Here is a 25,991-nt window from a genome sequence, read left to right as displayed (position 1 = left end):
TCCTGCAATCAGCTGAACAAATATTTGCCCCTAAAGAGAATCAAAGCAGGAGGGAACCAGCGAGGTCATCACACAAACCAACAGGAACTATTTAATCATTTATCCCCCCAGGGAGTTCATTTACAGAATGGCTTTCAAGTCCGGTCAGCCTTAGCTCGAGAGCTCTCCACCTTTACCTCCCCCAACCCCACCCCAGTCATCTGACCTCTATTGACTTGACCTCTTTGTATTTTACAAGAACTAGCAGCAGGAAGAGTTAATGAAGTTGCAAAGAAATAGGAAATAAGACAGGGGGACGGGCAAACTAGGCGGTCTCTCGCTCAGAGGTAAACTGAAGTGCCACGCCCTAGGCCCAGCCTATGGATAATTTGCATTCTTGACATTCCTGAGTCCGTGGTGCAAAGGCCCCTTCCACCTCAGCTCCCTCAATAGATGACTTATTTTCCACAGCCTGCTCAATTTTCTGGGTATTTTGAGGGGACCGAATACCTCTCATAAGCCCTGCATCTCCCCTAGACAGGGAGATAAGCAAGGATGTTAGGACTGAGTTCACTGCAGAAGAGCAAAAATCGCCTACAATGACCACTGGTAAAGAACCTCTCACCACTATCTGCTCCTAAGTTGGTGATGGGCAAGAGAATTCTCCCTCCCTGGGAAAGGAATGAGGGCACGACTCCTGCGTCTGGAACCAATAATAACTACTACAGAAACTTGCTGGTGCCAGTCACTGCTCACATAAGCTCCAAGATTTACAATATTCTGCAAGGCAAAGAGGGCTCGCCGCCTTTCTGGTTAGTGGAAGAAACTGAGGCTCAAGGTAAACTGGCCTGTCCAAGGTCACACAGCTGGTTGAGTGACAGGGCTAACCCTATGTCAGTTTGTTTCTGAAGTCTGTCACTGAATCTCCATATCCCAGACAGCCCCACAGACCAGGTTCTTGCTTTGCCAGCCAACAGCGCTCCGTGAAGAGGCCCCAGGGCCCTGGCCATGTTGAATGCAGCAGGCAGAACAGCTGGAGCTCCCCAACCAACCCCAGGCAGTGAGGTGCAAAGTCCCCGGGCTTAATGCGTGACACAGCAAGAGCTCCGCAAACAAGGCCAACCATGCAAAAAGTTGCACACTTTAGAGCAAATGAACAGAGGGGTGCAGCACAAACACAACCGGCCCACTGGCACAGCTTACACTGCCCTAAAATCTGACAGTCTGCAGCCGCCCAAGCCAGCGGGAACTTCTGCCTTGGCCGTGCCCTGAGAGGAGAGGAACATGTATGCACACTCTGAAATAAAGGGAACTTGATTTGTGGGAGGGAAGCCCAGGACAAGACTGACATCCCTGGGGGAATAAGAATGGAGGGGCTCGGAGGCATTACACTCATCAGCCCTTTCTGTGGTGAGCCATTTTGTCAGGGTGAGGGGGAACACTGGAATAACTTTCCACTTGCAAAGATTTGGGGCCAAATAAACACACAGGCTATGTTTTCCTCTGCTGAGAAACTGGAACGCAAGTATGAAAGAGTGGGGTCATGAGGGTGGCCAGAATGAAAGATGCCTGGTCCTTCAAGAAGTAGGTCATCTGTATTTGAGAACAGTTAACCTCTTGTGGTGCAACAAGGCCGGTCACATCTCCTTAACAGTCTCCAATAATCACCCATCACAACAGAAAGAGATATGGGGAGAGGCTATTAGACATCCCTCTGACCAGAGGCCAAGGGAGAGATACATACAAGGGGCGTGGTCCTTACCCAGCCGCCGTTCTCCTGGATCCAAGGCTCTAGGTGGTCGTTCAGGTAAGTGGCCATCCAAGTTGCGATCCGACTCACCAATACCTGCATCTCCTTGTCTACGCTCTCCACGCACAATGCCCCACCGAAGGAGAAAAAGGCCACAATGCGACCCCAGTTCACCCCATCCCGGAAGAGTTCATTCACTACCTGCTCAAAGCTCTGATACGCTGTCCCTGGGGTGATGTGAAGCTGGGATGTCAGGTCGCTGAATGCCCGCCGGTACCTCAGTTCGAACTCATCCCCGGCCTCCCTCAGCGCTTGCTTCACTGCTGCCATGGGGATCACCTCCCGGGCATCCAAGCTGCTGCTGTGGCCAGTGGCTCCATTCACCGCAGGGCTGTCCGCCAAGTGCCAGGATGGGTTGCCATTGATGGCACTGGGGGTCTCCATCTCTGATTCAGTTCCTTCTGGGGCCTCAGTTCTGTTCTCTTCCACATCACTAAACTGACTCCAGCTGTATCCTTTCTGGGAAAGCTTGTAGGAGAGAAAGTCAACCACCAGCTCCCGGTTGCTCTGAGACATCTTTATAATAGGGATGGGCTCCACCAGTCCATTGTCCAAAACACCTGCTCACTCACTGAGTCTGGTCTCTGCTTAGTGGTTCTCTTCTGAGCTCCAAAGCCAAGACAGGGTTCTGATGGGAGAGAAAGAGCTTCAGGAAAAAAAAAAAAAAAAAATTAATATGCATGCCATTTACCCTACAATATCCCATTCCCCTTCGAGGTACCAGAACTGGTTTCTTTGTGGCTCTTAGAAAGGTCTGGGTCTAGCTTCCAAAAGACTTCAATGAAGTCAAATTGAAAGCACCCGTGGGCTCTTTCTGAATCACCACACCGGTTTTTTGTTTTTTTTTCCCCAGCCACCCCCTTTTCTCCGAAATGCCTTCCTCAGAAAGTCACCCCCACGGACAGTCTGCCCCCCACCCCCACCTCCGCACCACCTACATTCAAATCCGTTTCAGGCAACCGCAGGCAGGTGCAACCCCCGGAAGATCTTTTGTAACATAGGTCGGGAGAAGAGGTGGCAGCCGGGATGCCGGCAACTCAGCCGGCCTCACGGCCGCTGGCAAAAAAAGGAGCTCCGGCTGGAGGGATCATGCGACCCGGCAGGCTGGGAGCCCAGAAGGCGACACAGGAATTACGAAGCTCAGGAACCGGCCCCCTCGCTTGCTTCCTCCTCCATCGCCCGGATCGAGGGCGGCCACTCGGCAGCGGCCTCCTGCCACCCGGGAGCCCAGCCCCCTCGCTCTTGCACGCCCCTTGGCTCTCCGCCTCCTACTGGGAGCCAGGAGAACTCTCCCGGAGGTGGCTGTGTGGGGTTTAGGTTTTTTGTTGTTGTTGTTGTTTCTATTTAAGTACCAGCTCAGGGTAAGGCTTCCGAAACCCTGAAGGGACTTCTCAATGGGGCTCAAGGTTTCGAGAAGGGACAGAGGGAGGGGAAAACTGCCTCGGATCTGCGGTCTGACTTCGGAAAGGCCATCCCCGGGCCTTTCCGGGAGGCTGACGGCCGGGGACCCCCCAGAAACACCGCTGGTTTTCTTTGAATTCCCCAAAGGCCCTGGACGTGGCGGCGGTGGTGGGGGATTGCCGGGTCCTCCATACCCCGCACGGACACAATGGCCGCCGGCGCCCTGCACAAAGACGGGGTGAGGGTGAGGCGCCGGGCCTCTCCTCGGGTCACGGAGAGGGACTGAGGCCTGCTCGAGCCTCCCCCCACCACAACAGCTGAGACCACGTTTTCCTGAGGACAGGCCCAAGGCGGCTTCCTGGCGCCCCCGGGAGGGCTTGGGGGCCGGGGAGTGCACCTCTCCGGAGACCCGGTCGGGTGGGCTGCGGCCTGGCTGCTTCTCCCGCGCGCTAGGCCGGGTACCCGGCGGGCCACCGCCCCGTTGCCAGGCAACCGCTCTCCCTCAGGGGCGCCCCCTAGCCCTTTCAGGGAGGAGGGGTCTCGCCCCCGGCGGCCCGCCCCGGCGTAGCCAATCAGAGAGCCCAGTCAGCACAGAAGCGGGACGGCGAGGGCTCCCATTGGGCGCAGCGCCTGCCATGCACAGGGGAGGCGGCGCTCTCACCTGCGAGCCCCGCGAGCCGTGGGGGGCCACATCCCCCCTTCATTGGCCAGGTCGTTTCCAGACGCGAGGGCTCTTCGTGGCCAAGTTCCGCGCCGCGGACCCGGGCCGGCCTACCTGGCTGACGACTCGCGCTGTCTCTTCCGAATGAGCCGGCCTCAGTTTCCCCTGAAGAGACCGGGGGAACTTGCAAGCTCAGTCACTTCCGGTGCCGCGGCAGCGCGCGCGAGCCCGAGACGCAAAGGGAGTGCACGCCTTGAGGACTGGCGTCAAGACCTGGGAGAGAGCGCCCCCTTGCGGCAGATCTGGGGAATATGGAGACGCAAAAAAAAAAAAATCAACGTTTATATTCATATTTCCATGAGTTCGTTCATTTAATCAGTCAGTTTCATCCATCTGTGAGTTTATATATCTAAAAAGCGTTGGGGGCGCCTGGGTGGCTCAGTCCTTAGGCGTCTGCCTTCGCCTCAGGGCGTGATCCCAGGGTTCTGGGATCGAGCCCCTCATGGGGCTCGCTGCTCCATCGGGAAGCCGGCTTCCTCCTCTCCCACTCCCCCTGCTTGTGTTCCCTGTCTCGCTGGGTGTCTCTCTCCGTCAAATAAATACATGAAATCTTTTTTTAAAAAAATAAAAATAAAATAAAAAGCATCGTTGTAGCTAAGAAACTTGTGTCTGGGATTCCAGCTCTGTCAGTTGGGCAAGTTCTTCAACCGCTCCTTGCCTCTTTTTCCTTAACTGTAACTTAGGTAAAAAAAAAAAAAACAACAATCTCCCTCATTGAGTTATTGTGAGGATTGAAAGAGTTGTTATCTATAAAATCTGTAGCACAGTGTGTGGTCTATAGTATATGTTGCATAAATTTACTCAACAAATGTTTATTATTTGGGTAGCTGAAGATAGAAACAAGACAAGACATGGCCCCTGCTTTCATGGAGATAAACCCTTGAGCTGGAGAGAGACAGTAAACAACTAAGAAAATACACAAACAAGGTAATTTCAAATAGTGACTAGTGCTATGAAAGAAGTGAATCAGGGTATTGTCCTAAAGAGAGTGAAGGGCGGTGCTTCTTTAGATTGGGTGGTCAGGGATGTAAACCCTGCCCTGCCTGCCCAGTGAGAGAGAGAGGCATTTATTCAACAAATTGTTTATGTAGGGTGGCCAGGGATGGCTTCTTTGAAGAGATGACCCAGAACCCAAGACTTGAAATAGAAGAAAATGCTGACCCATGAGAACCTAGAGAACAGCAACTTGGGAAGAGGGAACAGCTTATGTAGAGTGTCCCGAGGCAGGACGATCTTGGCATGTTCCAGAAACGGAAGGAGAAGCAAGTTAACTGGAAGGTAGTGAGGGAGGGGAAATGTGGCCTGGGAGGAGGTTGGAAAGTTGACCATGGAAGTGCGTTAGACTTGATCCTAAACATTGAGAGGTGTTTTATGTTAATTTAATTGATTAAAAATAGGTATATACGAACATCGAATATTAAAAATATGCAAAGAGCATAGGATGAAAAGTTAAGTCCTCTTCTCGCCTCTGCTTTCCAATCCACAGGTCCCCCCACCGCGATCATCACTTTGTTCTGAGGTCTTTTAGAGACGGTTGCTGTATTCACAGGCAAATTACACGTACAGATTTTTTACACAAATGATAGCTTGCTATAAACACTTCTGCATCTTGCTCTTATGACTCAGCTCCACATTTTCGGTCTGCCTCAGTTTTTTAAATTAACACATAGCTTTATAAAGACAGCCATAATTTACTTGCCTAATATTCTATTTGCGAACACTTAGTTTCCATTCCTTTCCTATTACAAATAATGCTATAACTTGTCCGTTTGTTATTTTGCAGATGTGGGAGTTTTTCTGTTCGGTAAATTCCTGGCAGTGAAATACCAGTAAATGAGTATACGAACTTGTTTTTGTTAGTGTTAATGGATATTGGCAAAGTACTCTCCATAGTTGTACCAGTTTGCCCTTCCATCAATAAAATATGAGAGTGCCTCTTCTCTTACATCCTGAACTGCAGTGTGTTATTAAACTTTATTTTTCCTTGCCAATCAGATGGATAAAAACCAAAAGGCATTTTTATTTTTCATTTCTTTTTATTAAGAGAGAAGTTGAGCAATTTTTCCTATTTATGAACCTTTTTTGGAGGGGGGTCTAGTTCTGGCGAATTCTCTGTTCATTTACCCCTTTTTTTTTTTTTAAAGATTTTATTTATTTATTTGACAGACATAGAGACAGCCAGCGAGAGAGGGAACACAAGCAGGGGGAGTGGGAGAGGAAGAAGCAGGCTCATAGCCTCATAGCGGAGGAGCCTGATGTGGGGCTCGATCCCATAACACTGGGATCATGCCCTGAGCCGAAGGCAGACGCTTAACCGCTGTGCCACCCAGGCGCCCCCATTTACCCTTTTTTTTTAGTTGGTCTTTCCACTGAGATTTTTCTTGTTGATTTATAGGAATATTTATCCTTTTCTTTCTACATCTAAGATGTAAATATTTTTCCAGTTTAGTATTTATTACCATGGACAAACTTTTATTTTGTATGCATCTTAATTTATCAGTCTTTTCCTTTGTGGTTTCCAGGTTCTATGTCATTCTTAGGAAAACCTTCAATTCAATATTAGAAAACAGATTCTCTGTTTTCTTCTAGTTTTTACATGGCTTCATATTTTACATTTCAATCTTGTGCCATCATAAAGTCACTTGGTGTAAGGTGTGAGGCAGGAATCCACAATTTTTTTTCCCAAATAACTACACAGTTATCCCAATATTATCATCTTTAACCAACGCATTTGAAATGTCTCTATTATCATAATCTTCATGCTCAAGTGTATTGGGGCCAAATTCTGAACTTTCTATTATACTCCATGGAAGAGTTTTTTTTTTTTAAGATTTTATTTATCTGACAGAGAGAGAGAGTGAGAGAGCTTAAGCAGGGGGAGCAGCAGAGAGAGAAGAAGAAGCAGACTCCCCGCTGAGCAGGGAGCCCCATGCAGAGTTCCATCCCAGGACCCTAGGATCATGACCTGAGCCTAAAGTAGATCCTTAACCAACTGAGCCCCCCCCGTGGGGGGCCCTCCGTGGAAGAGTTTTAAACTGGGGCAGGATGTGATCTGATTTGTGTGAATCTGTGAAACCTCCAGTGTCACAATTATTTCAATGTGAAAATTATCATTATGGAAGTCTATGATGTGCTTTGGAGGGCCCAGCAGAGGGCAGATCAGCCCTGCCCAGAGACATGGGCTTTATTGAACTGATCCTTAAAAGGAGAATAGGATTTTGCCTGGAAGAGAAAGGAGGTAAGGGCCATTTTAGGTGGAGGGCGCTGCCTGAGCAAAGGCATGGAGGTCTACCGTGAGAGGCCATGGTGTGTCCTAGAAATAAATTGGGACTGCTGAGAGGGCGGTGGTGGTAGCGGAGACTGAACGTTAATCTGCGTGTGCGGGACACTGCATAGACACCAGAAGAGCCAACCAGGCTTTTTGAACAGAAAGGACAAGAAGAGATTTATATTTTGGAAAGATGGATAGAGTCTTTTGGGAAGGGAATTTTGCAATATTTACCAAAAGCCTTAAACACAGGTCTGTGATCATTGAGAAATGATCTCTGATTGGAATTGAATTTAAGAAGTGAAATGCATCCAAAGATTTATCCAGAGATGTCTGCGCATGGTTATTTATAACACAGGAAAGAAAATTAAAAATTAAGAAAGGTCAATAAATAGGGTGACCGTTTACATGGGTTAAATTCCCACATTAAAAGTGTAATTGAGTAATATTTAGTGAAGTGGAAAAATGCTGCAAGCATAACACTTAAAAAAATAAATTGCAAAACTATACTGAGAATTATGATTTATAAAAAACGTACATTACACATAAAATATAGTAGAAGGAATTCTACCAGAATGCAAAAAGGTAGTTATTGCTGGGTAGTCAAGTTTTGGGTGATTGTCTTTTCTTTTTTATATCTTCCGTGTTATCTAACATGATTATATTGTTTTAATTGGAAAACACTGTTTTTTAAATTTTCTTTAAACATTGTATTTATCTATTTGAGAGAGAGAGAGAGAGAAAGAGAGAGCACGAGTAGGGGAAAGGGGCAAAGGAAGAGGGAGAAGCAGGCTCCCCACTCAGCAGGGAGCCTAACATGGGGCTTGAACCCAGGACCCTGGGATCATAACCTGAGCCAAAGGCAGACACTTAACTGACTGAGCCACCCAGGCACCCCAGAAAACACTGTTTTATTATTATTTTTTAAAAGATTTTATTTATTTATTTGACAGAGAGAGACAGCCAGAGAAGGAACACAAACAAGGGGAGTAGGAGAGGGAGAAGCAGGCTTCCCACCAAGCAGGGAGCCCGGTGCAGGGCCCGATCCCAGGACCCTGGGATCATGACCTGAACCGAAGGCAGACGATTAACGGCTGAGCCACCCAGGTGCCCCGAAAACACTGTTTTAAAAACACTTTTAAGTGGAGAAAATCCTTGCATAGATGCTAATGAGAAATGGAAACAGAGTGGTCAATAAATCTGAAAAGATGCTCAACTTCACCAGTTATCAAGGAAAATGAAAACTAAACCCTCAGTGAGTTGCCATTTCACACCCACCAGACTGGGGAAAATGGGAAAATTGGATAAAATCAAGTGTGGTTCAAGAATATGGAATAACTTTGGGGGAAAAAAAGTATTGTTACCTAGTAGAATTGATGATGCCCATAACCTATGACCCAGCAATTCTACTCTTTGATATACGCTCTAAATAACTCTTGGACATGTGCAGATGCAGGTATGAGGATGTTTTTATAAGGATGCCTGGGTGGCTCAGTTGGTTGGGCATCTGCCTTTGGCTCGGGTCATGATCCTGGGGTCCTGGGATCAAGCCCCACGTTGGGCTCTCTGCTTAGTGGGGAGACTGCTTCTCCCTTTGCCCCTCTCCCTGCTTGTGTTCTCTCTCACTCGTTCACTCTCTCTCTAATAAAGAAATTTAAAAAAATCTTAAAAAAAAAAGAATGTTTATAGCAGCTGGGGTGCCTGGCTGACTCAGTTGGAGGAGCATGCAACTCATGATCTCGGGGTGGTGAGTTCTAGCCCCACATTAGTGGTGCAGAGATTACTACTAAAAAAAATAAATAAATAAGCTTAAATAAACTTAAAAAAAGAATATAGCAGCACTACTTTTTTATTTTATTTTTTAATTTTCAGAGAGACAGAGAGAGCCAAGCAGAGGGAGCAGCAGGCAGAGGGAGAAGCAGGCTCCCGGCTAAGCAAGGAGACCAATGAGGGACTCAATCCGAGGACCCCAGGATCATGACCTGAGTTATAGGCAGATGCTTAACCAACTGAGCCATGCAGGCATCCCTATAGCAGCCCTACTCGTAATAGCAAAAATTTGGAAACTACTCGTGGGTCCATTATAGCAAAACGTTTAAACCAATAGTAGTATATTTATACATAGTAATATGATACAGTGGGAAAATAAGTGGATTTAGTTACACAGAGCATGAAAGAATCTTAGAAACATGTTGCGTGAAAAAATTGTAAGAGAATAATGAAGTATGATTCCATTTATATATAGTTTGAGAACAGGAAAAACTAATTTACATACTGTGTAGGGTTTGTGGTAGCCAGCCTCGTCCAAGACGGCCCCCAAAGGTTCCTCCTTCCTGGTATTCACCAGATGCCAGAGTTATTCTGTTACGGATGGCACGTCGCAGAGATGATGGTATGTCACTTCCAAGACTAGGTTATCTCTTTCTCTCTCTCATCACTCACTCTGGGGGTAGCCAGCTGCCATGTTAGGAGCAGCCCTACAGGGAGGCCCATGTGTGGTGAGGAAACGAAACCTCCTGCCAACAGTCATGGGAGGATCCCCCTGCCCCAGCCAAGCCTCCAGATGATTATAGCCAACAGCTTGACTACAACCTCATCTGTGACCCGGAGCCAGAACCATTGTTATTAACCACTGAATTTCTGACCCTCAGAAAACCGTATAAAATAATATATGTTTGTAATTTTAAGCTGCTAAGTTTGGGGGTAATCTGTTTTGCAGCAATAGATAACTACTACAGGGATATATACCAGTGTGGGAAAACTATAAAGAAATGTAAAGGAATAATAAATACAAAATTCAAGATAGCCATTGCACATTAACAGGAGTGGGTGCAGGATGAACTGGGGAACTGGGTAAAATTGAGAGTTTGAAAGATAATGGAAATGTTATTAAGTTGAATTGTACATATGTATACAGAATTTGTTGCCTCATTCTTCATACAACCATACATTTTACGTACATATATTTGTATTTATATCTACTCAATATCTAATAAAAGAAATCTTAAAATTTTTAAGACTGGAAGGAAATATACTAAAATGCTAATAGTGGAGATGTTGCTTCTAAAGTCTATGTTATAGTTATTTTTTGTTTCTTCTTGATTATTTTCTATATTTTCCAAGTATTATAAATAAGAAAGTATTACTTTTAAAGTGAGAAATTAAAAATATATAAACACACATATATAAAAGAGAAAAATACCTAAATGTGTACATGTATGAATGCAGATATATGAGGGTTTGTATTTTTATGAAAAGATCTCTGAAAGATACACACTAATCTTTAAACACAATTTTTTTAACTGAGGGGGAGGGACTGATGATGGGGTGTGGTAGCAGGTATAAGTCTTTTTCATTTTTTACTTCGTATATGTTTATGAACCTAGATGGACCTGGCTGCAAACCTTAAGTCTGCTATGTGACCTTGGGCAGTTCATGTCGCCTCTCTTGAGCCTCAGTTTTTTTCCATCTGGAAACTGGAAATAATTGAACTACCTGGCAAGGGTGTTGCAAAGATCAAAGGAAGTCATGAATGTACAGCACCCAACATATACCCTCCATTCTGTCATAAGCATGTATTATTTTTGTTATTTTAAAACATATTTAAATATAAAAGATCTCAAATATTAAAGTACCTGGCTGATGTGCCAAGCCAGTGCCCACTGCAAATGCAGAGGATGGGATTTCAAGAGATTCTCTTTCTTATTCCCAAAAGACAAAGGCCCCAGTTGGGCCTGGCTAGCACTCATTTTACATGAGCTTAAAAGAAACCCCTGCATCAGCAGTCCCTCTCCATCCCCCCACCCAGTCCCTAGCAACCATTAATCTACTTTCTGTCTCTATGGATTTGCCTCTTTCAGAAATTTCTCATAAATGGAATCATACAATATTTGTCCTTTTGAGTCTGGCTTCTTTTATTTGTATAATGTTTCAGATTCATCTATGCTATAGTATGTATCAGTACTTAATTCACTTTATTAAAATATACTACTCCATTGCATGGATTTACCACCTTTTATGGACCCATTCATCAGTTGGTAGACATTCGGGTTGTTTCCTATAGTTTTTTGTTCTTTTTCTTTTTTTTTTTTAAAGATTTTATTTATTTATTTAACAGAGATAGCCAGCGAGAGAGGGAACACAAGCAGGGGGAGTGGGAGAGGAAGAAGCAGGCTCACAGCAGAGGAGCCTGATGTGGGGCTTGATCCCATAACGCTGGGATCACGCCCTGAGCCGAAGGCAGGCGCTTAACCGCTGTGCCACCCAGGCGCCCCTATAGTTTTTTGTTCTTAATCACAGTTTGCTAAGGTCTGTGTAATCCTTCCCCCCAAAGAATTACACATCAGCCATGAAGAAAGAGACCAGGAAACACCTGCAGATCTCCCTTTGCTTGGCCGGATGGGAACTACGGAAGACAGAGTGGTGCCCCCTTCTCCAGGGATCCTTTTGATGGCTGGCACCAACGGCTCACACTTGCAACCTTCTTCAGGGAAGTATTCTTGGGTGATTGCAGCCACCCTGCCTCGAGGTGTCTGAGTTGGTTGCCTCCCAGAGCCAGTGGGTGGCTGGTGTCCGTTCTCCATGAAGTAGGAGGCCTCCACCGAGCTGGAAGGCAAGTACAGATTTTTGGCCTGGTGACCACTGGTTAGAGGGTGGAGGGACTGACAGACACAGAGTGAAGGAGCAGATTTGGAAGGGGCAAGAGTAGAAGTTGGTTCTTTCTTTCTCTCTCACTTTCAAAAAATAAGTTTGAAGAGCTTGTATAACTTTTTACTCCACTGACTTCTCCTCTCTCCTTTGCAGAGTTCTCCCCCAAAAGACTTCCATTATAAAAACCAATAAATTCAAATCACACAAAGAATATATGGCTACATTCTTTTCTTAAACAAAGATAAAGCTCACATTATCTGTCCTTTCTGTTCACAATCCAGTTTAGTTCCTCCCCTCTGAAGTTCCCACACTTGTCAGTTTGTTGTGAATTCTTTCATACCTTCTGTCATATATATATATATATATATATATATATATATATATATATATATATATATATATATATATATATATTTAGGAGAGACAATGTAGGGCAATGGTTAAGGGTTTGGCCTCCAAAGCTGGACTTCCTGTGTTCAAATTCTGGCTCTGTCACATACAAACTGTGTGACCTTTGAAAGTTGTCTACCCTCTCTGAGCCATAATTGGAAATGATGACATTACCTCATACAGTTATTATTAGGATAAAATAAGTTATTATATGTAAAGCACTTCAAACAGTTCCTGGTATATGGTAAGTGCCAGATAAGTGCTAGCTGACATTATTTGTACACACGTACAGGAAAAGAGGAATGTTGTTTTGCATATTTTTTAAAAAACATAATGGCTTCAGGGGTACCTGGCTGGCTCAGTCTGTGGAGCACGCGACTCTTGATCTCTGGGTTATAAGTTCGCGCTTCACAATGGGGATAGAGTTTACTTAAAATAAATTAAGTTAAATTTAAAAAAACATAATGGTTTCATAATGAATTTATATCAATCAGCAATTTCTTTTCTAACCAAAACCGTGTCTCAAAAATACTGCCCCATCAGTCCAGATCAGTTGAACTTTTTTTTTTTAAGATTTTATTTATTCGACAGAGATAGAGACAGCCAGCGAGAGAGGGAACACAAGCAGGGGGAGTGGGAGAGGAAGAAGCAGGCTCATAGCAGAGGAGCCTGATGTGGGGCTCGATCCCCTAGCGCCGGGATCACGCCCTGAGCCGAAGGCAGACGCTTAACTGCTGTGCCACCCAGGTGCCCCTCAGTTGAACTTTTTTGAACTGAACTGATACTTAGTATTCCATTCTCTAGACAGTTTATTAAAATACCCTCCTACTTATGGACATTTAGGTGGTTTCCAATTTCTCACAACTACAATGGAACAGCCTACTAATTGATTTCCCTTTTTCCATTCCTGTTCTCCTTCCCTCTGTTTTCAGCACAGCAGCCAGAATTATCCTATTAAAAGAGAAGAGCTAATCAATGCTCAAAACCCTCCCAGGCCTCCTACCTCATTGAGAGTAAAAATCAAAGTCCTCACAATGGCCCAGTTGGTCTGCCAGAGTATCTCCTGACATTCTCCTCCTTGTCCAGTTGATCCAGCCACTGACTTGCTAGCTATTTCTAAAACATGCCTGCTATGCTCCTACCTTTACGCTTGCGGCTCCCACTGCCTGGAACTCTCTTCCCTCAGATATCTATATGACTCACTCTTCACCTTCTGGAGGTCTTTGTCCAAATGTCCCTGAACTACACTACTTAAAATTACAAACCCCTTTCCCACGGATAAGGTCAAAGCAGTGATGGCTGAAATTGTGGATAGAGTGGACCAGATGTGTCTGTGCTTCCTTTCTAAAAGCTCTAAAGGCTGCTGTGGTGATTTCAGACAGCGCAGTCATCCATTCATGAAGAATGGGAACTTGAGACTCAGCCTAGAATGTAATCAATGCAGAAGGAATGACAGGAGATGAATCCTTTGGGTCAGGCTAACCCCTTGGAACAACTTGGGAAGTTCTTGCACACATCCTGGCGAGCAGGCACTGCCTCATTCACTCGCTCACCCACTGGGCACTTTCTGCCTAATGGTGCCTGGACGCGGCACAGCTCTGATGCCCCTGCTTTCCTGATGTAAAGCAAGCTACTTTTACCTCTACCCCCACCAGGGCCTGGCTACTCAGTGGCCCTGCAGGTCCCTAGTGGTCAGGTGACGTGTCTGAGGACAGTGTGTAGCGACAGTATAGGCAGACCCTGCCCTTCCTTTGTCTCTGTCCAGCCCAGCCCCTGCCTTCCTCCTCTCATTGCCATCCACCCCTTGGGGCCTGGAGAGCAAATGGCTTTGCATTTTCCACCTCCTAATACACTACATTTATTTACTTTGTTTAGAGTTTGTCTTCTCCGGGAGAATGCCAGGTTCCCAAAAACAGAGATTTTGTCTGCCTTTTCACAATTCTATCCCCACATTTAGTACAGTGACTGACATATGGTAGGTGCTCAATTCATGCTGCAGTGACTGTGCCTCTGTGCCTCTATGTGAAAGTAGATGAGTGTGTCTCTTGGAACTAAATCTAGAAATAGTCCTAGGTCACAGGGCATACATGTTTGACATTTTAATAGATGTTGCTAACTTGCCCTCTAAAACAGCCAAACCCATTCCTTCTCCTACCTTGCAAATCCTTGATACCATCAAACTTTTAATTTTGAACAATCTGATGGGTGAAAATGGTAACTTCTTGTTTAAATTTAATTTAAATCTAATTTAAATTTCAGTATTATTACTTGAGGCCAACTACCTTTTCATGTCTTTTTTTTTTTTTTTAATTTGAAGATCTAATTGGCTTTATTAAGGAATTCCTGAATCGGGCAGCATCCCATCTAGCAAGTAGAGGGGAGTCCCCATTTGCATTATCTTTAATGGCCAATTTTGTTTCTTTTTCTTTTTTTTTTTAATTTTTATTTTTATTTTTTTTATTTTTATTTTTTTATTTTTTTAAAGATTTTATTTATTTATTCTACAGGATAGAGACAGCCAGCGAGAGAGGGAACACAAGCAGGGGGAGTGGGAGAGGAAGAAGCAGGCGCCCAGCGGAGGAGCCTGACGCGGGGCTCGATCCCATAACGCCGGGATCACGCCCTGAGCTGAAGGCAGGCGCTTAACCGCTGTGCCACCCAGGCGCCCCAATTTTGTTTCTTTTTCTAAGAACTGCCCATTTCCCCCATTTTTTTCCAATTGAGTTTTTGTTCTTTTCTTACTGATTCATAGACTTTTTTTGTTTATTTATATATTGGGTTCTAACTCTTTGTTATATGAGGTGGAAATATTTAAAAATTTCCTACCCCAACATCATAAAATCTTTTAAAATTTTAAAAATTTTGATTTTTTCCTATCTTTAGGGTTTTAATTTGTTTTTGTTTGTTTTAATTTGTTTTAGTTTGAAATTTGTTTTTGTAAATGGTATGGGATAAAAATCTAATATATTTACTCCAAATGAAAAGCAAAAGTCTTAACTCCATTACTTGTTTGTTTCCATCTGATTTGAAATTCTAGTCAGCATTTACTAAATTCTGATATACATGGTTCTGTTTCTGGACTCTTAAACTCTTCTACTGATCATTTTTGTTGTTTTAAAAAAAATTCCTATAGCAATACCCTGCTTAAAAAACTTTGTGGAAAACTTCACAAACATATTTATATGGACATATGTGTGTGTGTGTGTGTGTGTGTGTGTGTGTGTGTGTGTGTATCACGAACCTATCATTCAGCTTCATCGCTTATCAATTTGTGGCTAATCTTGCTTCATCAATACTCCCACCTACATTCCTCCTTGCACTCTCCCGATTATTCTGAAGCAAATTCTAGAGTCATTTTATCCCTACCATTTCTATATGTATCTCTAAAAATAGGAAGGAGTATTAAAACAAAACCAAAACCACTCTTGCTGTTTATGTTTTGAAGAAACGAGATCTGTTGTCCTGTAGTTTTCCTGTCTGGATTTTGCTGATTGTATCCCCATGGAGTCAATTAACTATACTTTAAAAATTATGATAACTTAAAAATATGTTAATGTTCACGAGAGCTGATATGGCAATCACCTGCCTCCCCCATTATTTTTCCAAATTCAGATGCTACATCTTGTGCTTTCCTCTTCTATATAAATTTTGGAATCAACTTGGCAAGTTCCGTCACAAAACCTATTGCGAATTTCATTGGAATTGCCTTGAACTCTTCATATGGACAATTAACAGCTTAACAATATTGGATCTCCCCATCCACTAATAAAGTATATAAACTCCTTTACTTATTTTTATAGTTATTTAACCAAGTTTTAGTTTTTAATTTTCAGATAAAGATCTTAAGCTTTTTTTTTTTTTAACTTTATTTAATTTATTTTTTTGTCAGAGAGAGAGCACAAGCAGGGAGAGCAGCAGCCAGAGGGAGAAGCAGGCTCCCGGCTGAACAAGGAGTCGAATGCGGGACTAGATTCCAGGACCCTGGGATCATGACCCCAGCCTAAGGCAGACGCCAACCAACTGAGCCACCCAGGCATCCTTCAGGCTTATTATTATCATTATTTTTTAAAGATTTTATTTATTTATTTGACAGAGACCGCCCGAGAGAGAACACAAGCAGGGGAAGCGGGAGAGGGAGAAGTAGGCTCCCCGCTGAGCAGGGAGCCCGAGGCGGGCTCGGTCCCAGGACCCCAGGCCCGCGACCCCAGCAGAAAGCAGACTTTCAACGACTGAGCCACCCAGGCGCCCCTAGGCTTATTTACTTACACGTACGTTGTAGTTTTTATTACAGTGATCTTTCCCCCCTTGTAGCTGCTATTATTTTCTGACTGATTATCGATGATGTATGGGACCAGACGTCCTTAATTCAAATTCCACCTCCTCCATTTATTGATTTTAGACAACTCACTCAACTTCTCTGGGCCTTTGTTTTCTCTTCTAAAATACGAGGATGATAAAGCAAGGAACGTAAATGGAATTGAAAGGGAAGGACCAACCAATCACAAACTGCGGCTTTAAGCCAGTAATATCAGGGCATGGGCTCAAAAAAGACTGAGACTCCTTAACGGCTGGGACAGACGCTGAGGGCGAGTCTATGTTGCATACAGGGGACTCTATATTAAAACGAATCGAATTCCTATGAACATTCAAGGCACCATGCACTACTATAGGAAGAATAAACATTCTCTTTCGTGAAACTTTTGGGGAGGTCCAGGTGCGCGCCACCGTGTTACCAGAAGCGACTCCTTATCTCTTCAGTTGGTATCACCTCTCCCGAAAATTTGGAGTGGAGCATTCTGGGCTTTGTAGTAATTTCCTTATTAGAGTTGTTCTAAAGGGCTCACGCAGTTGCATGAAACTACACTTCCCGGGAGCCTCCCGGGCCGGTTGTTTGCTTGTCCCTCATCCTGACTTCCGGCGTCCCTGTGATCCTCTGGGCCAATCGGGAGGCAAAGGATTGACGGTTCCCGCACTCTGATTGGTGCATTCGACTAGAGAGCCTGGGTTCAAATTTTCAACGGTAGTGAATGAAGTCCCGCGGCGGATCTTCCGGGCGCTTGGTCGTCAGAGCTGAGGCGAGGTGAGCCTTGGGTTGAAACGGGGAGCACCTGGGGCGCGGCCTGCCCTCTCCCTGATTTTCGAACGGCTGGAGGTCGCCCCCAAGACCGCAGCGCCTCCAAGCGCCTCTTGGCTTGGGCCTCTGAGGCGGTCGTATTGTGTGGGCGCCGCCCTGGCCAGGCGGAGAGGGAGCCGGGCTTCGGACCACCCTTCTCTTGGTGACAGGATTTTCCCGTGAATTGTGTCTCGACCGAGACTAGCGGGCTGCGTGTGCAGGTAGAGGCGGAGGCCGGCCGTGGGAAATGGGAATGTAAGGGTTGCAGGAGGCTCTAAGCTAATAACGGTAACGACCATTGTTACTACGCACAGATGAAATAAGCTGTGTTCACTCGGCTAAGCACTCTGCGTGCGTTTTCTCACTTAATTGTAGCACGAAACCAATGAAGCGGGTGCTATTCTTAGTCCCGCTTTATGGAGGAGGAAACTGAGGCCCACAATCTAGATTTCAAGAAATGGGTGAAAACGGTAGCCACGCCCTCCAGAAGTGTGGCTTTGGTGAAGGAAAACAGATGTGGACATAGACAACTACATTTAAAAACTATTGTGTAAGATAGAAAGGTAATAGATATGGTGTGAGAACATAATTGCGGGACTTTAATTCCAATTGGAGTTGTCCTTCTGTTTGGGATTTGAAATTCATCCTGTTTCATCCATATCTGCTTAGCCCTCTCCCTTTGTAACGAATATCTTGGTATTATTGCCTTTCTAATTTTCTATCCTAGTACATTTATAGATTGAGGAGGAAAGGAAAAGTGCGAACCAGACTATAATATGGTAGGATTGTTTTGCTCCCTTTTTCTTGATGTATGGTTTCTTTGTTTCATATACAGTTTTCCTGTAGTTAAGTACCAAGGGCTTGTCCCAGTCAGCCCTGCTTAGGACCAGACAGCACTGAGTGCTCTGCTGGTTTTGCTCTGGGGTCATCACTTTATGTACTCCTAGGTTCATTCAGCTCTACCTTGTCTTGACATCCCATGGCCTTTCTTTGTATTTGTCTCACTCATCGGGTGTCAGAATTTGAAACTATTTACTGCTATAATAAGGATATTCTTGTGTTGTGGCCTCAGTGTATTATACCCCCTGTCAAGCCACCCCTATATTATCCTTGGTTGTTTTGGAGTAGCACTGTTGGGTGTGTTAGCTCAATATTAAGTTGCCACTCTCGGGATAAAAATTTTTGTGGTTCCCAGCTCACTTAGCTAATTAGTTGACTTTTGAGGGTGTATTGTGTGCTCAGATTGGTGTTAGATACTATGGATATTCAGATGTATGATGTTCTCATGGGTTTTCTGGTGTGCTTGAGGACAAAAGACTGATTCAAACTGACAAGTGATGATCTGAACAAGATATGACAGCATTGGAGTACTCTGGTGTTATGTATTGTAAGTGCCCTGGCAATGTAGAGGTGAGGGAGATCAATGAGGCTTAAGACAGGCAAGGATGTCTTTGTGAAGCAGATAGGACACAAACTGGCTTTTGATAAGCAGAGTTTGGTTAGACAAGAACTAGAACAGTCTTGGTGCCCAGAAATTGCCCATTTACTATCTGCTGAATTGGATAGGCATGAGCACATTATCCAAATTGACTACAAAATTGCAGGTATGAAAAACTGGATGTATTCAACCAGGTTGGTAAATTTGTTTAAACTTGAAAACTTTTGGGGCACCTGGGTGGCTCAGTCGTTTGAGCATCTGCCTTCGGCTTGTATCATGATCCCAGGGTTCTGGGATCCGAGCCCCACATTGGGCCCCTTGCTCAGCAGGGAGCCTGCTTCTCCCTCTCCCTGTGCTGCTCCCCCTACTTGTGCTCTCTCGCTCTGTCAAATAAATGAATAAAATCTTAAAAAAAAAAAAAAAAGACTTTAAACCGTTTAATAAAGTAGGTTGTTTTGGCCAGCCTTATGCTTAAGTCTGTGTATTCCAAGCTTAATAAAGTTAACTTATCCTACATTTGCAATTAAGCTTCTCCAGGGGACAGGATTATGTGGAAAAGTCCTTCATTTTTTGTTTAGATGCTAGGAGATATTCAAAGTTCTTCTATATCCCCTACATATTTTTTTCTTCAGCCTTTCCTGGGTCTCTTCCCTAATTCTTTTTGAATTGCTGGGGAAGGAAGGAAGAAAGAAGAGATCTAAATGCCCTTTGGCAAACCGAATTTTCTTTGCAATGAGTAAAGTTAGGAAATAGAATTGGGAGACTGAACAGCCCAAACAATTCTATGAATGGGTCTTATTTGAGACAGGGACCTAGAGATCAGTGGTGTAAGGTACTTGGTGCACAAAGTATAGATAACTGAGAGGGGTTCTGGTTATGTTTGTTTGCATAGAGAAATTTGATTGAAGGGAAATTAAAGATTAGTGAGAAAGGAGCTTACTTTAGAAATGTTTAAAAATACTATTAAAAAAAGATAGTAAAAGTTTTTTTTTCTCCATATTATAAGCATGCCTATAATTTGTCCTGATGTTTGAATAGGGTAGAAGTGTACACTATCACCCATTGGTGTCAGTGTTCCTAAATTGCAGATTTTGGAAAGGTAGTTTTAAAGTGGGAGTGTATAATATTAAAGACACCATGAGACAGCAAATATATATTCAAAAACTTAAGCTGAGGGGCGCCTGGGTGGTACAGCGGTTAAGCGTCTGCCTTTGGCTCAGGGCGTGATCCCGGCGTTATGGGATTGAGCCCCACATCAGGCTCTTCTGCTATGAGCCTGCTTCTTCCTCTCCCACTCCCCCTGCTTGTGTTCCCTCTCTCGCTGGCTGTCTCTATCTCTGTCGAATAAATAAATAAAATCTTAAAAAAAAAAAAACTTAAACTGAAACAACAATTAAGTTTGACATTTGGGGCAGATTTATGCTATTTAGACCTTAGCTCTTAGAGGCACTCTTTGGTTTTGAGAGTGGGTATCCCTGGTGTTTTATAGCCCTTTCCTTTTCTCTGTTAACCATTTTTACTACAGAGAATATGAACCTGTTATATCACCTTTCTGTTTCTTCCAGGTTCTTGATAAGAAGTACTTGGTAGACTTCAGCATTTCAGAAGGGAGGTGAAAAAATATATTGCAACTCTGAATCAAGCCTGTAGGCAGGTGGACTGAAAGATTAAACCACAGGTAAGGCTGTGTCCAAAGTGAGTTACGTTAAAAAGGAATAAGAGGAACATTAATATATTACCACCAAAAGTGTTTGATGTATCTTCAAAAGTAACATATTTTGAAAGAAAAATTTTTTAATATGGAAAAACAAAAGAAAGAACTATCACTCACTATCCTACCTCTCAGATAAACTGTTGCTAACTTTTTGATAGATTTCTTTCCAAATTTTTCTGTGTCCATATTTGGTTTTAAAAAGTCATACACTAAAAATTTTCATTATTTTTTTCAACTTAATAATTAGTTATAAACATTTTTTCATGTCATTAAAATTTGCTACAACTTTTATTTCATTTTATTTTATTTTATTTAAAAGATTTTATTTGTCAGAGAGATCATGCACAAGCAGGGAGAGCAGCAGGCAGAGGGAGAAGCAGGTTCCCTGCTGAGTGAGAAGCCCGATGGGGGACTCTACCCCAAGACCCTGGGATCATGACCTGAGCCAAAGGCAGGAGCTTAACCAGCTGAGCCACCCAGGTGTCCCGCTACAACATAATTTTAATGTCTATGTGGTGTTGCATTATATGGTTCTGCCATAGTATTTTATGCAGTGAAATCATTGGTCAAAAGAATGCATATTTTTAAGACTTGGGTACATAACACCAAATTGCCTCATAGGAAAATTATGCTGATTTACATACCCACTTAATAGTGTATATTCACACAGGCACAAATTTATATTTTAGAAATATGTGATACATTCACATGCTGCAAAAATCAAAACAGTATAAAAAGTTTTATAGTTAAAAATCTTCTTTCAATCCTGTCACTGTCTACCTCACTTCCTGGCATCTCATAGGTAATCGTTTTTTGAGGTTCTTGGGTACCTGTGTATCTACATTCCAAGAAGGATACCTTTTGAAGGATGTAAATCTTTTCAAGACTGAATGATTGAGATTTCATTAGGAATGTAACCTCCTGCAGCCCCACTGTCAATCCTTACAAACTCTTTCAGCTTCTTACTATTGAAACAGCAGAACACTTTGATATTTACAAAGATTTCCTGATATTTTACAAAGATTTCCTTTTAGTATTCTACAAAGATCTGTGTCATTATTTGGTTTGAAGGTAAATGGCATCATTGATTTTTATCCAGGTCTTACTAGATGTACAAGAGTGGATTACAGTTTATAGAGTTGTGTGGATAAATAAAGCAGAATTGAGTTTGTAATCCATAACTCACAGGTTTGGGAGAGGGATGATAAAAAAAATATATCTGCTTGAGGTTTCTGGACAGTGATGAATTACGACAAGTGTCCATGTGTCCTGTGCTGACTTCTGAGTGCTTGGACAGTGAGGGATTGTCATTGGATTTTAAATTGACCCAATTTTGGAAGCTTCATGGATCTCTTTCTGTAAACAGATCCAATTTCAATGTAGAATTTAGCAAACATAAATGTGGAAACACAAAGTCCATTAACTTCCTTTAGACTTAGTTTGTGACTTTGATTAACAGTTAAAATTGCATGCTGGATTATGTTGCCATTTACTGACTCCTGCTAATCCCTTATGTACAAAAAAATGTAGGTGTTTTTTTCCCTGGGTAAGATGAAAATAACTCAACTCTATTTAACTTGTGGTACGGTAACAGGATCTCTTATCCCTTGTGAAAGTAGGAGAGGGTGTGCCTGGGGAAATGCACCATTTGGGATGGGACCATTTAACTAATACACTTCTAATGAAGTCTTGATTTACTCTTACTCTGTTTATTATATTACCAGTTGTTTAACTCATGATTTTTCTTCCAGTAGAGATAGGTACAATGCAGCTCACAAGGTGGAGAGTGAAGCGCTTGAGAGCATTTGTCACACCAGTCTTTGTTTTGTTTAGGAGCTGCTAGTCTACTATTTCAACCTTGCTTAGGATGCACCCTTTTGCAGTTTTCCCCCACCTCCTCTGAACCTGCACCTTTTGATTTATAGAGGTTGTCAAGGCTAGTTATTTTTGGTTTGAGAGTGAAGAGGGACAGGACATGATGGAGGTTAATTTCAGATGAATGTGGAAACAAGTTACATTGCTTCTTTTGTAATCTTCCTCAATTATGTGCTTTTCCCACATTTGTTTCCCCTTTCCATTTATCTCTTCCCTTAGAAAAAGTCAGGATTCATGCTTAGTTTGTAGAGCTCTGCAGGATTGTCTGTATCTTTTTGTTGTTGTTTGTGCATATCTTTTTTCTTTTTAAAAAAATTTTTGACTTGAGTATGGTGACACACAAAGCTATATTAGTTTCAGTTTACAAGATAGTGATTCAACATCTCTATAGGTTATGCTGTGCTCACCACTGTCTGTATCTTTTATGCATCACTTCCACCAGGTATCCTTCTCTGACCCTCCTGGTCCCCTTCTCTGCACTTCCATAGTGGCCTTGGTTTTTCCCCTGTTGTAGCAAGGATCACCCTGTATCACTATTGTCTGTATTCTCCACTCAAATATGAGTTTCTTAAGGGAAGAGATTATATATATCCTTTTAGTCTTTGTTTTCTGGAAACAAAAATGAGCTATATGATATGATGGCTCTTTATAGGCAGTTCTAAAAGGAACTAAGTAGTTCATAATATGGGAGAGGCTTTTTCCTCTTTCTGTTGTAGGAATATTGGTCTGAAAGAGCTATTTCTTCACTCAGAATGTTTCTAGTTTTGCAGGAGTCTCGAGTTGTGGTAGATTCAGATAATTTTGAAATGTGAAGCTGATTCTCTTGCTTGGCAGTCTGATTTGTTTGGGGGAATGTGGTTGACGCATGTGCCTTTTTTCTTTCTTTCTTTTTTTTTTTTTTCCAGTGAGACCTGTTGACAGAAATTCAATCTTGATTAAGGGGTGCAGGAAGGCATCCAGTTCCCATGGTGCCTGGGGCTCTCTCATTTAAACAGTTGGCCCAGCCCTGGCCTATTCCATTTCCCACTAGGCCTTGTGCTTTTTAATTTTTGAAGGTTTCACATCGTAATTTTATTATTTGTGGGAGAAGCAGCACGGTGAAACCGGCATAACCCAGAAGTTGCTTTTGGTTTTGTTCATGTACTTGTGCTGTCACCTTTTATTGAAGAGAGTCAGACTTCTCAGTGGATATATATTTAGTTTACTTGTTCCCTTTTTAGGGGGGTTGGTGGGGGTGGTCTCCTGAGTTGGTCATACTGGACCAAAAGATAGCTTAAAAGAAGCTTTTTAAAAAAGAGGTCATGTTAGAAAAATTGTATTTTGGTTTTAAAATTTTCACCTGAGTAAAGATTAGGCATATCTAGGTTTGAGCCCCTTGCCTTTTGACCCCCATCAATCAAATGCACTCTTAGACCTCAGAGGATATCCCTCCTTCTGATTGCTTAAATACCCTCTTCTTCGTCTCTTTTACTCTAGAATATCCACTGAGCGGTTTAGACTAACTTGATCTTACGTAAAGCAAAAACTTTATATGCAAGACTACAAACTAAGAAAAAGGGAAATTAAGGGGTGGCATTTTACTTTATGGGCTGATTCAGCTCAGAGCTTTCCCAGTGTATTTAGAATAGGTTTCTTAATTTACCAGTATTCTTTTATGAACAGCTTGTTAGGGATACTTAGTTTTATGTAAAGCAGAGTTAATTTTTGCATTTGTCTGACAGGTTAGTATGATTTGGTTACCTACCTCATCTCTGAAGTAATGTTATAGGAAAAACCTGTACATTATAGCAACTCTAGATTTTGGAATCTTGAAGACCTGGTCTTAAAACTCAACACTGCTACTTGCTAGTTGGTAATCTTGGAGTAGCTTAATCACTCTGAGACTGTTTCCTTATTTGTAAAATGGTGATGATGATATCTACCTTGTATATTGTTAATGAAGTTTAAATGAGATGATTTATGTCAAGTGCCTGGTAAAGTGTTTGGCCTGTAGTAAACAGTATTTGGAAGTTATTATCTACAAATGGGTTTTTTTTTTTTTTAAGATTTTATTTATTCATTTGACAGGGGTAGAGACAGCCGGCGAGAGAGGCAACACAAGCAGGGGGAGTGGGAGAGGAAGAAGCAGGCTTCCAGTAGAGGAGCCTGATGTGGGGCTCGATCCCAGAACGCTGGGATCACGCCCTGAGCCGAAGGCAGATGCTTAACCACTGAGCCACCCAGGCGCCCCCATCTACAAATGGTTTTATCCCTTGTTCCTTGACATTTCATATTGATCTACATGCATATCTGTCTTTTAAATAAATATGAGAGTAAATAAATAAAAACAAACGAATAAATACATAAACACACACACACACACACGCACACACACAAAGTGGTGCCTGGCTGGTTCAGTTGGTCGAGCATGTGGCTCCTGATTTTGGGGTTGTGAATTCGAGCCACATATTGGGCATGGAGATTACCTAAAGAAAAAAATTAAATACGAGAGGTGGTGGATAAGGACACACCCTTTAGGGCCTATGTGAGTTCAAATGCTGGCTCTGCTGCTTCTTAGCTGTGTAGCCATGAACAAGTAGTAAATCCCTCCTTGCCTCAGTTTCCTCATCTGTAAAATGAAGATAATAACAGTACTTACTTCATAGGATTATTGGAGGATTTAGTGAGTTAATACATGTAAAACACTGTCAACAGTGTCTGGCATCTCATAGGTACTCAGTAATTAATAGCTATTATTATTTTTAACTTTTTTTTTCGAGTTTATATACTTCTTATTAAGTCAATACCCAGGAACATTTTGTTTTTATACAGGAAAAAAAAAAAGGATGGGTAACATTTGGATAAGTGAAGTTAGTAGCCAATTTATAGACCACGTAAATGGGAAACCTTATTTCCAAAAATCAAGAGGTTTAGCAATTATTGCTAGATTACCAAGAGTACTTAATAAAAAACTCCAGAAAACCCAGTGACTTATGGACTATAAACAGCAATTTAAGGTGAAATGAATACTGCTTAACTAGTTCTTTAAACTGAGAAGGTATGCATTTATAAAACGTATTCAAAGAGTATAAAAGTTCATATAGTGAAGTTTTCCCCTGACCCAGAACTCCTAGCTCTCTTCCCAGACCCAAATACCGTTAACACTTTTATGTCTCCTTCCACAATAGTCTTACGTGTGTGCAAAGGTATATATGAGTATATATTACCCCTTTGCTTCTTTTTAGCATGAATGGGAGTATGAACTTTTATATTTTACATTTTTAAATAGCTCTTGGAGCTCATTGTGTACATATCATATGTACACCTAATATGTATTACATATGTAATACCTAATATTAAAGTTACTTCATATTTTATTATATTATTGTGCCATAATTTATTCAGCCAGTCTTCTTTTTTTTTTTTTTAAGATTTTATTTATTTATTTGACAGAGATAGAGACAGCCAGCGAGAGAGGGAACACAAGCAGGGGGAGTGGGAGAGGAAGAAGCAGGCTCATAGTGGAGGAGCCTGATGTGGGGCTCGATCCTGTAACACTGGGATCACGCCCTGAGCCGAAGGCAGACGCTTAACCGCTGTGCCACCCTGGCGCCCCTATTCAGCCAGTCTTCTATTGGTGGAATTTTGGTTTT

General features: G+C 42.8%; 2 protein-coding genes across 9 annotated transcripts in view; one reads left to right on the top strand and one right to left on the bottom strand.

The window, feature by feature from the left end:
• BCL2L1 (BCL2 like 1) overlaps positions 1-4,085 on the bottom strand; it is a 48,998-nt gene extending 44,913 nt beyond the window's left edge. Inside the window, exons 1-2 of one of the 4 annotated variants that reach the window (XM_087853690.1) lie at positions 3,966-4,085; positions 1,724-2,435 (exon numbers count right to left, since the gene is read on the bottom strand). In XM_087853690.1, the coding sequence (XP_087709816.1) occupies positions 1,724-2,305 (582 nt within the window). In that variant the 5' untranslated portion in view covers positions 2,306-2,435; positions 3,966-4,085. Of the gene's footprint in view, positions 1-1,723; positions 2,436-2,727; positions 3,684-3,851 lie in introns of those variants that run through there. The other 3 variants (XM_087853689.1, XM_087853688.1, XM_045807197.2) reach the window with 3 other exon arrangements.
• Positions 4,086-17,184: 13,099 nt separating this feature from the next.
• TPX2 (TPX2 microtubule nucleation factor) overlaps positions 17,185-25,991 on the top strand; it is a 56,593-nt gene continuing 47,786 nt past the window's right edge. For 3 of the 5 annotated variants that reach the window (XM_045807161.2, XM_045807169.2, XM_045807143.2), the window contains exons 1-2: positions 17,185-17,299; positions 20,336-20,448. The gene's annotated coding sequence lies outside the window, so the exon portion shown is untranslated. The other 2 variants (XM_087853686.1, XM_045807153.2) reach the window with 2 other exon arrangements.

Source organism: Ursus americanus, chromosome 22 (assembly GCF_024610735.1).
Source record: "Ursus americanus isolate L20-20 chromosome 22, mUrsAme1.1.p, whole genome shotgun sequence".
In the NCBI taxonomy this organism is placed as follows: domain Eukaryota; kingdom Metazoa; phylum Chordata; class Mammalia; order Carnivora; family Ursidae; genus Ursus; species Ursus americanus.
This window is presented reverse-complemented; position numbering and strand designations above follow the sequence as displayed.